We start from the raw sequence: 15,093 nt of genomic DNA on the forward strand, positions 1-15,093 counted from the left end.
TTAAACATCTTTGTGTCTGTGTATTTGATTCATCTTCCAGGTGCTTTTAACTGTAATATATTAATACTGCTATGCAAATATATTTCATTACACGTTGTAGCAGCTAGCCTGCAAACAAACACACAGGGAAACTGGACTTCGGAGGCCAAGATGGAAAGACCGGAGTGAGCTTTGGGGATCATGGTTCGGCCTTGACCCTTGACCTGGTTTGTTTTGAATGTGATGATGAAAATCTTCCTCTTGAGTTGATTATTGATGCTGATTTGGGTTATTGAAAAATTAAATGATCTGCAGAGAAATTGATGAATTCTTTCCTTTTGTAGCCAGGCAGCAGCTATCCGGGGTTATTAGCTTTCTAATTAGGTTAATTACATAAATACATATTGACAGTGGTGAATATGTCCGTGTCTGGCACCCACTTTATTCCTGGAATCTGTGGGTTTGACAATAATAAACCTACGCTACAACGTAACACAAGTACAAACCTATACAATAGAGTATTTTTAAGAGTTATAATACATGATTATGTTTTATAATGTGGTTGTATTCCATATTTTAGAGATGATCATGTAAAATACCGATCTGTAAAGTAGATATAGTGGAGTACGAGGTGCACCGTCTCCCTGAAACGTGCTGGATGAGAATATCATGATAAAATACATCCTGATACTGAAAGTCATCTCTTGACATCTGTGTTCGTGTTGAATAATTTCCAGCCTCCTCTCCATCCAGATATCACCTGAACCCATCATCTCCTCAACTTGCAGTTCTGACCCAGGATCAGCAGACACGGTTCCACACGGTTCCACAAGTACCAGACCTGCCTCCTTGTGGTCAACGACGCACAGCTCGCACCCCTACAAACCCCTAAATGTGATGCCAAGGCGCCACCTGCCGGCCAAGCGTGGGATCGGTCCATCTAAAAGCCTGGAAAATCCCTGCAGCAGTCTGGGGCATTTCCATAACTCCCGCCTGCCATCTACTGGGGAATTGCGGAATTACAACTATTCATTCTTTGTGACCTGTTGCTTTTAAGGTGGACTTCTATCATCTGAGCAGTGATGTGAGTCAAAAAGTTACACACTGAAGTGGAAATTGTGCCAAAAAAACTCTGGGATCAACATAAAGATTATGTGCTGATTAAAAAAAACAGTTATGAATCATATTATTCATTATTTGAGGAGATCTTACTTTCTGAAATAGGTTTAATGAAACTAAATATTGATTATTATTCACTTTCCCTAAATATTTGTTCCTGAACACTGTGAATGGTGTTTGACCTGATTGTAATGTCTGTCGTAGATAATCGTATTTCTGCTTTGCCACTTCTTTTTAATGAAACTCCAGCGTAAACTCTTCCTGCCTGCTGGAGAGAAGCAGCCGTCCGGGCGGGTGGGGGAAGAAGCCGGAGGACACGGGCTCTGCCCGCCTTGGTTTGAGCGCGGAGGCGGCCCGCCGGGAGAACCGCTCCACCTTAAGACCTCGGCGGCCCCTCTCTGCTCCCTCTCCCCGGGGAGCGGAGCTGCAGAAACCGGGCCACGGCGCACCACAGCCGGCTTGGCACGGTGGAGGTGAGTACGACTCCCGGAGCCTTGGCCAGCAACGATACGGTTACCATTCCGGACCTGCTGCCATCTCCCTTCTCCAGTTGCACTGACACTACAACGCTGCTCCACATCAGCCGCCGCTGCCTGTCACCCTGATTTATGTTGGAATGGCACCGAGTTTAATAAAGTAGAGCACTAGAATGGGGCCAGAGCTGGAGCTTCTCATCTTGGCCACTTCATAAATGTTTGCACTGATGGAGCATGTACGTCTGCAATGATCTATAAGCCTAACATATTATTATAATACATGCCGTTATAATATTCGTGGGTTATGACGTTATATGTGACAAGCAGAGTTTGAACAAGAAAACGTCGCTCCAGCCTGAAGCTCTCGATCCTCCGCAGTGATTCTGATTATTATGGCAACGCTCCAGGTCGCTGGTGCGTTTTCGTTGCGCACGGGATCTGGCCCCTCTCAGATCAAAGGACCCTCAGGAAAGGGGTGGTCCCGCGGCAGGGGGATATATAAGAGGGACCTGCTCTGTTCAGAGTGCAAGGCAAGAGCTGAGAACAGACTAAACGGTCCAGCAGAGGAAAAACCTGCCCCGGACTCAAACAGAGCGAGAAGCTGAGACATCTGCTGAGTCTTGGAGAGAAAGAGACCTGTTGGATTTACCACCGAGATCCAGCTTTGATTTCCATTTAGTGAAAGGACTTCTTCTTCTTCTTCTTCTTCTTTTTGCAACAAGTCAGACCTGCACATAACTTTAAAAGAGTTTCGCACTGGATTTGATCCCTTTTTAGATTTTTATTCTCGTGCGTAATTTTGGGGAACAGTTTTCTGGAAGTTCAAAGACTTGTAGCTTATAGTGGAAAATCCTTTTCCGGATTTATTTGCTTCCCCGTAGAGACTTTATTCATATTTTCCTCGGATTTCACAGCTGTATGATGAGGTTTTTACACGTTTCCATTGGTTTGATCGCCGCGCTGTGCGTCGGCGCGGCGCGCGGCGCCTGGGAGGAGAGCACCGTGGTGCCGGTCAGACTAGACCCGATGGCCCGGCTGGAGAGCGAAACCGAACCGTGGCGGACTCTCTCTGCAGAGGAGAGGGAGAAGGAGGGGGAGATGAGGGAGTACCGCTTGGACGTATTTGGCAAGGAGCTGGTCTTACAGCTCGAGCCCGACCAGACCTTCTTGGCGCCGGGTTTCGTCTTCCACATCGTGGGGACTCCTGAGTCCGAACCGACCCAGGAACCCAAGACCGGAGCCGAGTCGGGTTGTTTCTTCTCCGGCACGGTGAACGGAGAGGAGCACTCCGCCGCGGCGCTCAACCTGTGCCACGGACTCAGGGGCGGATTCTACTTTCAGGGGGAAGAGTATTTTATTCAGCCCCTCAACTCGAGTGACTTCACGGGCTCCGAGGAGGACGTCCACGCGGTCCGCCGGAGAGGCCGGGCGGCTTTGGCCGAGGAGGGGAGCTCCAAGTGCGGGGTCAACGAGGACGAGGAGAGGGTGCCAAAGAACCTGGAGAAGGAACACAAGCACGGAGGCGACAGCGCAGACCAGACAGGTGAGGCTGCATTTTACGCGTTTTACGCGTTTTTACTCATTAAAAGTTAAAATAATCACACCAGGAAGCTGAAAAGTTTCCAAGAAACACAGAGAAAGTACTTTTTATTTACTTTATAGATTTTATACAAACAAGCAATATGCAGCCCAGGGTGTAGAGCATGCGCAATGGGCACAGCTACCTTTTTGACAGCGCAGCCCACGCACTGAGACGAGGAAGGGAGGGGGGGGCTTCTCCCGGAGGGGAAAGAGGAGGAGGGGTGGCGCCGGAAGGGGCGGGGTTGGGGCCAGCCGGAGCCCTCTCAGCGGTGCTGAGACGTGTGAACTCGTCTCCTGGTACAACGCGAGCCGGCACACATTTTTTCCCCCCTTTCTTTTTAACAGAAAGGATTTTCTCGCGTAATTTTCCACCAGAGAAGGTCATTTTCGGAATGTGGACCCTGAGGGGGAGGAGCCGCCGGTGGCGTGACGCTGAGTCACGGCTCCTCCAGGCACTTCCGGAGCCCTCTGTGGAGCCTCTATACCTCTGAATAAAACGAGCCTTTGTAGCTGCTGTGTGTGTTCCAGTCCAACTAAATCATTTCTATTTCTATGAAACCTGATATGTGCTCCCATGACCTCTGACCCTGTGGCCTGACCTCTCTGCATGTCTCCCCTCAGCCCACCACAGAAGCAGGCGCTTCGTCTCCACCCCTCGCTACCTGGAGATCATGCTGGTGGCCGACCAGTCCATGGCCGAGTTCCACGGCGCCGGCCTCAAGCCCTACCTGCTGACCATCATGGCGGTGGCGTCCCGCCTCTACCGCCACCCCAGCATCCACAACTCCATCAGCCTGGCGGTGGTGAAGCTGCTGGTGGTCTACGAGGAGGAGCGAGGCCCTCAGGTGTCATCCAACGCCGCCATGACCCTCCGCAACTTCTGCCAGTGGCAGCGGCAGCACAACCCGCCGAGCGACCGCCACCCCGAGCATTACGACACCGCCGTGCTCTTCACCAGGACGGTGAGTTGGAGCCGGGGACGGAGGAGGTGTTTCAGGCTGATGATGGATTGGAGGGCGTTCCAACATGTTTTCTCTCTGTCTGCCTGTGTAGGATCTGTGCGGGGCCCACTCCTGTGACACTCTGGGCATGGCGGACGTCGGCACCGTGTGTGACCCCGAAAGAAGCTGCTCCATCATTGAGGACGACGGGCTGCAGGCAGCATTCACTGTGGCACACGAGCTGGGTGAGTAGAAATAACGTGTTCTTGTGCGTAAAGACATCGTGTTTGACACAAACACAAGAGGTGCTCAAAGAGCTTTGTCCTCTGTCCCCCCAGGCCACGTCTTCAACATGCCTCACGATGATTCTCAGCTGTGCTCCGGGGTCAACGGAGCCCACTGGGGCTCCCACATGATGGCGTCCACCCTGTCCAACCTGGACCAGCAGCAGCCGTGGTCCCCCTGCTCCGCCCTCATGGTCACCTCCTTCCTGGACAACGGCCACGGCCAGTGCCTGCTGGATAAGCCGGTCAAACCTCAGCCGCTGCCTCTGCCCCTCCCCGGGACGGTCTACGACGCGGACCATCAGTGCCGGCTGACCTTCGGCGAAGACTCCCAGCACTGCCCCGACCTGAGCACCACGTGTGCAGCCCTGTGGTGCACGGTGACCACGTCCAACGGTCTGCTGGTGTGCCAGACCAAGAACTTCCCCTGGGCCGATGGAACGGCGTGCGGCCATGACAGCTACTGCCTCGCTGGACAGTGTCTCACCAAGAGCCAAGCAGCCAAACAGCAGGTATGAACCCGGTTCCACTTCAAAAACGCACAAAAAAACTCTGCATAATGTAGAATCTACCTCCAAGTCAGTTAAAAGTTGTAACGCTGGTGTCCCTGATGCTTCCAGACTCCTGTCAACGGTGGGTGGGGAGTGTGGGGTCCCTGGGGGGACTGCTCCCGGACCTGTGGTGGAGGGGTGCAGTATTCCTTCCGTTCTTGCGATCACCCTTTGCCCAAAAACGGGGGCAAGTACTGCGAGGGCAAGAGGATCCAGTACCGCTCCTGCAACACGGACACCTGCCCCGACACCAACGGTGAGACATCTTTATTCCCACAGAAATCAACATGTGAGAGGTGCTCTCTTCTTGAAGTGGCTCCGCACCATATGCTGCACTTGTTCTCAGGAGGATGTCACGCTTTGATGCCCCTCACACACGGGTGTGAAAGTTAGCACACGGGTCGCGGCTGAACAGGCAGTAAATCTGACCTCCCCCCTCCCCTTTCTGTTTCTTTCTCAGGCCTGTCTTTCCGCGAGGAACAGTGCCTGGCCCACAACGACATGGCGGCCCAAGTGTCACTGGGTTCAGGCGAGGGTGTCGAGTGGGTGCCCAAGTATGCTGGAGTTTCACCCAAAGACCGCTGTAAGCTGATGTGCCGGGCCAAGGGGACCGGATACTTCCTTGTCCTCAAATCCAAGGTGAGAGTTGTTTGAGGATGGTAATACAACGCTTCTGAGATTATCTCATTCCTTTGCCTTGAGCTCTTTAATTGTAATTCCTCTCGTCCCCTGGGCTTCCACCTTCCTGTGGAAGACTTTCACTTTCCTACTTTTGACTCAGACTCTTATGTAACAGTCTGGACATAACCCTAATGTTCCACTCGTGTCTCTCTGCTGCCCCCAGGTGGCTGACGGCACGCCCTGCAGCCCAGACTCCACCTCGGTTTGTGTTCAGGGCCAGTGTGTCAAGGCCGGGTGCGACCGCGTCATCGGCTCCAACCGGCGCTTTGACAAGTGCGGCGTGTGCGGTGGGGACGGCTCCGCCTGCAAGAAGGTGTCCGGCTCTCTGGAGCGTGCCAGGTAAGCCTCTAATCCCCTCAAACACAAGCGTGCGGTCACATGACACACGGCGAAACATCACGGGGTGCAGCGGGGTTTGTCTTACGACCCAGTCTGACCTCTGCGTGTCTCTGTTTCAGGCCTGGTTACCAGGACGTCGTCACCATCCCCGCTGGCGCCACCCACCTGGACGTCAAGCAGCGAGCCCCGGGCAACGGTCGCCATGACAACAGCTACTTGGCAGTGCGTCGCCAGGATGGAACCTATCTGTTGAACGGCGATTACAAGCTGATGACGATGGAGACGGACATCACCATGCGGGGGGCTCTGTTGCGATACAGCGGCTCCTCCGCCACCCTGGAGCGCATCCGGAGCTTCGCCCCGCTCCCCGAGCCCCTCACCATCCAGGTGCTGTCCGTCGGGGAGGCCCCGAGGCCCCGGGTCAAGTACAGCTACTTTGCCCCGAGGCCCAACAACGCCGCTTCAGTCTCCAACGGCAACGGAGGCCGCCGCCAGTCCATCAACGCCATCAGAGAGGTGGGTGGAGCCGAGTGGACCCTGAGGGAGTGGGGGCCGTGCTCCCAGACCTGCGGAGGAGGCATGCAGCAGAGAGAGGTGGTGTGTCTAGATCCCCAGGGTCGTCCCGCCAGAGATTGCCCGGAGGAGCTGCGCCCCTTGGCCTCGCGGTTGTGCGCCACCCAGTCCTGCCCCTCCTGGCTCCTCGGGGAATGGTCGGCGTGCTCCAGGACCTGCGGCCGAGGCTTCCGCAAGCGCCAACTGCGCTGCATGGGCCACGACGGGCGCACGCTAAACCACGACAGCTGTGACCCCAAAGACCGGCCGCGACCCCTGCTGGAACTGTGCAATCAGAGTGCCTGTTGAGGACTCCTTCCAGAGAGACGTCAGATAGAGACTTTCACTGCCTCCTTTTCCACACGGACGATCTCACGTGAGCGTTTACACCCAGGTCGTCTCACTGTGGGTCCCCGGTGACTGCGACCCATTTGTACCCATTCCCTCCATCCGTTCTGGGATCAGACGTCGGTCCACAGCGGCGCCGCCTCCGCGTCGAAGCAATAAAGACTGATTCCAGCTTCCTCTCTGGCCTCGGCGCAGCAGCGGCACGTTATACCTCCCAACAGGGGGAAAGAAAGCATGGACAGTCCTGGTTTGCTCACGGAGCATGCTGCTTACCGTGCCAACGTCGTGCTTGTGTGTGCAGAGTGAGTGTGAGACTGCGTGTCAACATTTTTGTTTTTTAAATACATGTGTATATGATGTTTGTCCAAGCTGGGCTGGACGGACGCATAAAGGGGTCGGGTGGGGGATGTAATATAGTCTATATAAAGTATACGAATGAGAGAGAATCGCTCGTGTTCTACTTACTCACCCCATCAGGTATGGAAAATAAGATAGCTAATAGTCGTAGTGTTTATGTTCAGACTTGCCAGTTTATTTATCACAAACCTGTAGCACTTCATCTTTGTTTATTTGCCAGCGGCACATTGTAACACCCAGTTGTCTTTAAATGCCTCAGTACGCTGTACTTAGCCATATCTTGCCCTCGTCTACACAGCCTTCAAAGACCAAAGAGGAGTGTGTGTGTGTGTGTGTGTGCGTGTAGGTGTGTGTGTGTGTGTGTGTGTGTGTGTGTGTGTGTGTGTGTGTGTGTGTGTGTGTGTGGAGAACTTAAGAGGGACTTGTCTCCTGCTACTACTTCATAAGTAAGTCTCTCCTGCCTTCTGCGAAGGCACGTTGTTTTTTGTTGTTTTTTTGTTTTTTTCTATCAAATCTTTTCCTTTTTGTACAGAATATCCAAACATTATTTATTTTTGTACAGCCTGTTAAATATAACCATGTGGCTTTTTTATATTATTTTTTATTTGTTATTGAGATCACAGAAGGGAGTAGAATATATAGAGTATTTATACAATGTCTATATATATATATATATATATATATGGTCCTAGGTTCATGAATAAAGTATCACATTGACTTGTGAAGCTCATGTCTCCAGTGTGGTTTTTCTGTTTTTGCCATTTGTATGTATATTTTTAATCCGCCGACTACCTGCTGCAGACGGAACAGGACTTCACCAGCTGTGGAGCGTCATCGGTAAGGCTGCCAATCCTAACCCACCAACGCTGTCCAACGCTGCTGAATACCAGTATCACTTATCTGCATTCACAGCCCAGCTCACTGATATTAAAACTGGACTCTGGGCCCCCCCACACACATTCAACATACATGAGGGATTCTGACCAATGTCTATAAGCACGGTGATCTTTAGGGGGTGCTGTTGGACAGCCTCCTCACATTAAAGGTACGGTGTGTAGCATTTAGATGGATCTAAAGGCCTTAATGGAATATGATGTTAATAAGCTTTCTTTAGTGTATAATCCCCTAAAAAAGAGGCGGTTGCCATGTTTCTACAGTAGCCCAGACCGGACAAACAAAACCCTGGCTCTACAGAGAACGGTTTTGTGTTTTTCCATGTGAGTTCTCCTCCATGAACTTCTGTTGGCTGCTATCTGACCCCTCACCACTAGATGGAGCCAGATCCTGCCCACGAGACCTTGAATATACCTTCAGGATGATGTGGTGCCTGATTAATGGGCCCTTGATGACCTGTTTGAGTGCACCAGTCTTTCCTTTTTGACTGATGAGGCAGCCCCCCCACCCCGAACTTTGTGAACCCCAGCTGGGACCAGAAAATACCGCAGCAACGTCACTAAAAGCCGAGGCCTGTGTGGCTCTTCCTGCCGGGGCCCCGGGGAAGATGATCCCCCGCCTCGGCGGCTCCCGCTGCAGCACAAAGGAAATCATTATCCTGTAATTATGGATGGTTAAGGAGAAGATTGGCCATCTCTGTAATCTGCGTAATAGTATAATGTGTCACCAGACTGGGTTAGCGTAAACAACCGCCGTGGGCGAAGATGCACATGTTTTTGTTTCTGATTGTTTCTGAAGAAAACACGGACCGGTGGGAAAATAGTCAGCATTAATATGCATGTGTGTATGGGGTTTTCTTTTTACCTGCTTGGTTTTTCCGTGTCGGCGTCGCATCACGACAGTAAAAGGAAACATCTGGAAGGTATCATGAAGCAGGCGGCATTCTGGGTGGCATTTCAGAGAACTAAATGATCTCCGTCCTCTTGTCGCCACCCTCGGCTTCACATAAAGGTTTGTTTAGAAAGAGAGGGAGGAGGGCCGAGAGAGCCTTTAACGTGTAATGTGATTTGATGCACGGCCTTGGATGGGGAGCTGTTACAGTGATGTTCGCGGTCTAGCAGGGACTTTTCAGAACAGTAATCCTGCTCTTTAATTGTCAGTTTTACGACTGTAGTTTATGTCCCTGCAGGTTGGCACACGTGGTGTTTTTGATCTAAATATTGCCAGTGCAGAGCGCGTGGTACCGCCGCTGGTGATGATCTGTCTTCCATGTGGTTTGATGAAGATCTGATGGCCCAACATACCCCCCCATCCATTGAGGGTGACGCCCTCCAGGCACAAATGTGACCTGCTGCAATAAAAAGACTACAAAGCCCTGCTTCGTGAAGCCCGACAGACGTAACTAGAATAAAACAGGAAATATATAAGTCTGCCTTCAGAATAAAAGCACAAAAAAAAGTGGATCACCGTATTAATCTCATATACGAGATTCACTACATGTTCTTAATTATTATAATCATTCATTTGCAAAAAAAAAATGCAGAAAAGTATCAGCTTCAATTGATTATTTAAAAAAAAGAAGGCCCACTTCCGTCTCAATTGGACTCTTATTTTGAAAATATCGACCAGAAGCCTCTCGTTCTCTCTCTCTCTGCTCGGTGTGAACTCGACGGGGTAATTTGAGCAAACGGAGGGGGGAGGGAGGGGGGAGGAGGGGGGAGGGAGGGGGAGGAGGGGGAAGGGGGTGAAATATAAAGCCAGCAGCCAGTCAGAGGTGTGGGACGGACAACGGAAGCGACGCGCGCACGTGGAGGAACAAACGCTCCACTTTTAAGGGCAACGAGCGGCTGACTGTAGGAAGGGGGGACAGCGATGCTGCTGGAAGAGCCAAAGAGGTGACTGGGGATAACCTCTTTTATTCTGGGTCATCTTCTGCCAGCGATTAAGAAAATAAAAGCCGCCCGGGGAGTGGAGGGTCATGGAAAACCCCTGGAGGAGGAGGAGGCGGGAGGTGCGATGGAAGTTGCTGAGGAACTCGCTGCTGCTTTGTTTCTTCACCGGTGAGTTTTTATTTGATCCAACACTTTTTTTAAAGTGTCCGCCTCTTCTTTATTTGTAAGTGAGATGAGATGCTGGAGGGACGCGCAGCATTCTGGGAAGTTTTTATGCAAATGATGCGCAGAGTAAAGATGGAAAAACTGCTGGAAAGTGTGTGTGTGTGTGTGTGTGTGTGTGTGTGTGTGTGTGTGTGTGTGTGTGTGTGTGTGTGTGTGTGTGTGTGTGTGTGTGTGCGCACTATTGTCTCCAAGCGTGTGGAGAGACGGGAGCCAGGACCCCCGAGGACCACCCATACAGATCCAGAAGTCTGCCCTTGTTTGAGACCTCCTGTATTTCCACAGACGGCTTCCCTGCTGGGATTATAGCGTTGAGTCCAAAACATCGCGAAGCAAACATCCAATCAAAATAAACCACATTTTTCTGTCTTAAAAAGTGCAAAAACAACCTGTGAAGTTAGATTTTAAAGCCTTTTCTGCATCACAAATGTGCCCCCCCCCCTGCAGTAATTAAAAGGCAGGACTTTTCTACCAGGAGGCACATACGCCTCCAGGCACACATCGTTCCCGTGTGAGTGACTTGCTGAGAGAACGCAGATCTTCAGCCCACTCATTAAGGCACAGAGTTTTCTTTGCAGCGTCCTTGATTTGCCCCAAATGTGAGAGGTGACGAGGAGGAGAGCTTCCAGGTGAACGCAGGTTGGGACTGGTATACAGGGAGGCAACAGCTGTGTGCACAGCGCTCCTGAGTGTGGAGGTGTTGGCAGAGAGGGAAGGGGTGGTGGTGGTGGAGCACATTAATCACACACAAAGCAGGGCAGACATCCAGCCGGAGGAGGAGGAGAAGCACCGGCGTGCCGCGTCCCGTTCTCATCACCTCCCACTCAAAAATGCACCGACTCAGCGGTTCCTGAGCAGATCGTGTCCACAAGGACCTATTCTTTAGTAAACCACTGGTTCCTCCACTTCCCATGATGCATCTCTGCCTGACACCGTCAGGTTTATTTGCTCAGACGTCCACAGTATAATAAAATAGGAAAGCAACTTTTAAACCTGATAACTTGTAACTGATCCGCCAAGCCAACCAAACTGACCTGCGGCTGTTTAGGTCGCCGTTTGTGCCACGCCATCTTGGGAAATGTAGTCGGCCACTGCTGCCTCAGTCGACCTGGAAATGGAAAAATAAATCAAGCGTGTCTACTATTACCTGTGACACGCTTGCATACCTGTTACATGGCAACGGTCTCATTCAAATCTCCACACTGATATTTTCACACAGGCTGGCAGGAGTTTATTGGAACAACTTTATTTCTTTTATTCTTATTTCCCCAGACGCTCAACAGGTATTGATTTCTGCTTCTCAAGGTTTCATTGCTGTGACTTCTTCATCTGTGGGGGAACAAGTCCCAGATTCTGCTTTTTTTTCTTTTTGATTATTTCACTGATGAAATTACTTTTTTATTCTACCTCTAAGTGTGTGTGTGTGTGTGTGTGTGTGTTGCAGGCAGCACTGAAGCCCAGTGTGAAGGCTGTATGGAGTACTGCTGCGATGGATCGCCACCGTTCTGCTGCTCCTACTACGCCTACGTGGGCGACGTCCTCTCGTAAGTTCGCTCTGGCAGCGAGGTCGAAACGAGACCAGGACTAAGTGACACACCAGCTGTCTTTTCAGCCTTCAGAGGATCTCACCTTTTGACCTCTGTTTGACCTGATTCTGAACAGCTGCTTTCACACTCTCGCCTCATCTCAGACCCCTTTTTACTTGTTTTTATTCATTCATTTTTAAACATAAAATGATGTTTCTAGTTTATTTCTCATAGTCTTGGTGCCAAATGAATGTGTGAGTATGGAGGGTGAAAAGTCACTGATTCTGACAAACCTGTTGATGAGTGTTTTCTCTACATCCTTGTGCCAAATCACAAACTCCTCTGCAGTACACACACACACACACACACACACACACACACACACACACACACACACACACACACTTCATCACAGCTGAGTTCCATCAGACGCTACAGTCCATCGCCATGGCAGCAACCTAGAAGCGTGTGTCTGAGACAGCTGCCTCTTCTTACACTTGTGTGGCTCACTGTGTGTGTGTGTGCGTGTGTGTGTGTGTGTTACAGGGGCACCGCCATCTCCGGTATCGTCTTCGGCGTGGTGTTCCTGATGGGGGCGGTGGCGGCCTTGTTCCTGTGCGTGTGCATGTGCATGAAGAACGGGCGAGGCGCGCGGGTCGGCGTGTTCAGCACGTCTTACATCAACACTGTAACCCAGGGTTACCCAGGTGGGTGTACAGGACACACACACACACACACTCTCTTCATCCATTGAGCATTATAAATGATGAACATTAATAATTGTGACTAAATCCCATAATTCAAAAGGTCAGACGAAAGTGCTTTTCAAAACAAAAGCTTATTATTATTTATTAATGCTCAAAAAAGCTCAAAGTTTTTATTTTGTATTTTAAAAGTATGAATGGTCAGGAAGTGGTGCCAACATATCGATGAGAAACAGCCAAATTACTTTTTAATTATTCTATAATGTCAATATAACTGAGCATTTATACATTTATGTTTTATTAATGTTGATAGAGTGATTAAAAAACAAGCGGTGGCACCAATTTCTTATTCAAAGCAATACTTATAGTATTTTCCAGCTTGTGTGCTGGTTAACTAGCGGCCGTTTCACGGGGACATGTCGTCTCCCGTCCTGTCCTCAGGCGAGCAGATATGAAAAGAAAACGGCAGACTAGGTGTGCCTTGTTACGGGATCTCCCTTGTCCTCGAGCACCGTTCCCGACGAGCAACAAAGAGAGAGCCGATTCTTTACAGGCCCATAAACGCTCCCAACATCTCGCTCCACTTTCACCGTCCGTTACACCCTGTCCCCGCTTCAAAGGCGGCAAACCGGCCCCGATGTCTCCACATTGTACTGGCAGGAACATCGGAGCCCTGCTGTGTGTATGTGTGTGTGTGTTTTACAGGGCTCATCATTTATTCATTCACTCTCCCCTGTGTGTTGCCTTCATGCTACATTGAAGCCCTGCGGCTCTGATCATATTTCAACCAACACGGCGCTCAAACGAACAAAAGCCATGCAATATGACGCCTATGTGTGTAGCAACGGTGATATGAATTATTTTCCTCTGCAGACTTCATCTCTGTTGGCTGATCAGTGCTTTTTTTTTTTTTTTTTTAGAAAGGTTTAAAATATTAATCAAGTTTATCATCTTGCTCATTCTGAGCTTCACGATGGTTTTGCATCATTAAAATATATCCCCTCTAACATGTGAGTTATTAATAATAATAGTGTCGTAAATTAGAGGTTTTTGCCGAGTTTGGCTCGTCTTTCCTGTCATCTCTGCTGCTTTGATGTTCCAGTGAATAATGCAAGTTCCCCTGGTGAGACTGTGGCCAATAAAAACGACAGTTTGCTGCTGTATTTTTTACTCTATTATTTATTTATTTATTATCTTTTTAATAATCAGTCATTTCCTCCAGAGAGTGCAGTTTCTTGGTGTAACCACTAGAGGGTGCAACAATGTCATCAAAGTCCTTGTGAGGAACTAGAGGAACTAAAAGCTTTTGACTTGCCTGCTGAGCTGTATTCATTAACTAATTGTTCTGTCTTTACTCAGGTCCTCCACCTCCATACACGTACGACTACGAGATGTACCCTCCCTCGCTGCACCCCCCGCCTTACACCCCAACTCAACCAGGACCAGCCAACTACTCCCCCCCTCCTCCGTACCCCGGCTGCACCCCCAAGTGAATCCTTGTCGCCCCGATCGTCCACCAGTCAGCTCAAAGGTCACTCCTGGTTTTCCAGACCTGAAGATCGCTGTACATATCTGGGTTAAAGACAATTAAAGGGCCCCAGGTGAAAAATACATATTTAAAAAAGGGGGGTGGCCCAGTGCATTGTCGCTCAGCAATCCCAGAATTCCCGGCTACGTGCCTGCAAGGTGTAAAATGTCGTTGCGCAGCGGAAATGAATAATGATTCAACACAATATTGGTCGAATTCGGACAGCCTATCAGATCTGGAAGCCTGCAGGCCGCCGCCGGTGCTAATAACCAATATTCTTATCCGTTCCCGGCTGTGCACATCAAAGCCGCGCGGTGCTTTGATGGAGGTGAAGACCACTTTTGTCAGCATGGAGGGGAGCCGCACATCAGTGGAGGAGGAAAAAGCCTTTCCGGGACACGCCGTGGACTCTGCTTTTATGGAAAGTTAACTACTTTCCTTTTACCAAACTTAGGAGGTGGAAGTCTATGATTAAAGCTGTGTAGACAAAGACTTGAACCAGATGCTTAATAATGACTTGAATGGCAACTTGAAAGGAATGGGCTCTTGTTGGTAATGAACTGCCTTACTTGAAACAATGTGAGGGTGAAAACTGAAGATATGAGGGGGGGTCACATCATGTTTAAAATTATTATAATTCTTTTTTTTTTACATTGCCATATTTTTAAATTGTGAAGCATTCTTTATTTAGCATTTCAGTTTTAGGCCAATAAGGTTTTAACCTGAAAATGAGCCCCCCCCCCCCCCCCCTATGCTGTGACTGATGTGTGTGATGACTGTAAATGATTGTGTATTAATGACAGGTAAAATTATTTTCTTTATTGTCACAGTGGCTGCTGTAAATTAAAGATGTGATTAAAACGTTTTTTTAAACAAAGAACAATGACGTCTCCGTTTTTTAGTATGCAAGAGCAATAGCGCGCGTGCACGTGCGTTGGCTGTGCGAGCAAGGATAATTGATAACGGGAATGTGCGCGTGACACCGATGGAGTTCGGAGTGTACATAAAATAACAGATAAATAATGTGTCCGCGTGCGTCAGAGAGATAACGCGTGTGAGTGTTTGTGCGCGCGCGCGTTAATCCCACTCCGCTGTGGTCAGGTGATCCGTTGCCGAGCA

General features: G+C 49.8%; 2 protein-coding genes across 7 annotated transcripts; both read left to right on the forward strand.

The window, feature by feature from the left end:
• Positions 1-2,101: 2,101 nt before the first annotated feature.
• Positions 2,102-7,888, forward strand: adamts1 (ADAM metallopeptidase with thrombospondin type 1 motif, 1). Of its 6 annotated transcripts, none has more exons than XR_014596743.1 (9): positions 2,102-3,117; positions 3,777-4,117; positions 4,209-4,341; positions 4,435-4,892; positions 5,001-5,187; positions 5,392-5,570; positions 5,776-5,951; positions 6,071-7,586; positions 7,617-7,888. XR_014596743.1 is itself a non-coding variant. In XM_084004789.1 (8 exons), the coding sequence occupies exons 1-8, from the start codon at positions 2,493-2,495 to the stop codon at positions 6,810-6,812; spliced, it is 2,841 nt and encodes a 946-aa protein (XP_083860915.1). In that variant the 5' UTR covers positions 2,102-2,492; the 3' UTR covers positions 6,813-7,888. The 6 variants fall into 6 exon arrangements, 1 of the variants encoding a protein (XP_083860915.1); XR_014596744.1 differs by having other exon boundaries at positions 6,071-7,574; XR_014596745.1 differs by having other exon boundaries at positions 6,071-7,568.
• Positions 7,889-9,886: 1,998 nt separating this feature from the next.
• On the forward strand, positions 9,887-14,828 carry cyyr1 (cysteine/tyrosine-rich 1). Its single transcript, XM_084004323.1, has 4 exons — positions 9,887-10,162; positions 11,661-11,760; positions 12,289-12,449; positions 13,806-14,828. The coding sequence occupies exons 1-4, from the start codon at positions 10,081-10,083 to the stop codon at positions 13,937-13,939; spliced, it is 477 nt and encodes a 158-aa protein (XP_083860449.1). The 5' UTR covers positions 9,887-10,080; the 3' UTR covers positions 13,940-14,828.
• The last annotated feature ends 265 nt before the right edge of the window (positions 14,829-15,093 follow it).

Source organism: Eutrigla gurnardus (genome assembly GCF_963514095.1).
Source record: "Eutrigla gurnardus genome assembly, chromosome: 24".
In the NCBI taxonomy this organism is placed as follows: domain Eukaryota; kingdom Metazoa; phylum Chordata; class Actinopteri; order Perciformes; family Triglidae; genus Eutrigla; species Eutrigla gurnardus.

Coding starts and splice junctions, on each gene's coding strand:
- adamts1 (XM_084004789.1), top strand. CDS start 2,493: ATGATGAGGTTTTTACACGTTTCCATTGGTTTGATCGCCGCGCTGTGC. Junction 5,188..5,391: donor CACCTGCCCCGACACCAACG/GTGAGACATCTT, acceptor TTTCTTTCTCAG/GCCTGTCTTTCCGCGAGGAA. Junction 5,571..5,775: donor TCCTTGTCCTCAAATCCAAG/GTGAGAGTTGTT, acceptor TGCTGCCCCCAG/GTGGCTGACGGCACGCCCTG.
- cyyr1 (XM_084004323.1), top strand. CDS start 10,081: ATGGAAAACCCCTGGAGGAGGAGGAGGCGGGAGGTGCGATGGAAGTTG. Junction 10,163..11,660: donor GCTGCTTTGTTTCTTCACCG/GTGAGTTTTTAT, acceptor TGTGTGTTGCAG/GCAGCACTGAAGCCCAGTGT. Junction 11,761..12,288: donor TACGTGGGCGACGTCCTCTC/GTAAGTTCGCTC, acceptor TGTGTGTTACAG/GGGCACCGCCATCTCCGGTA.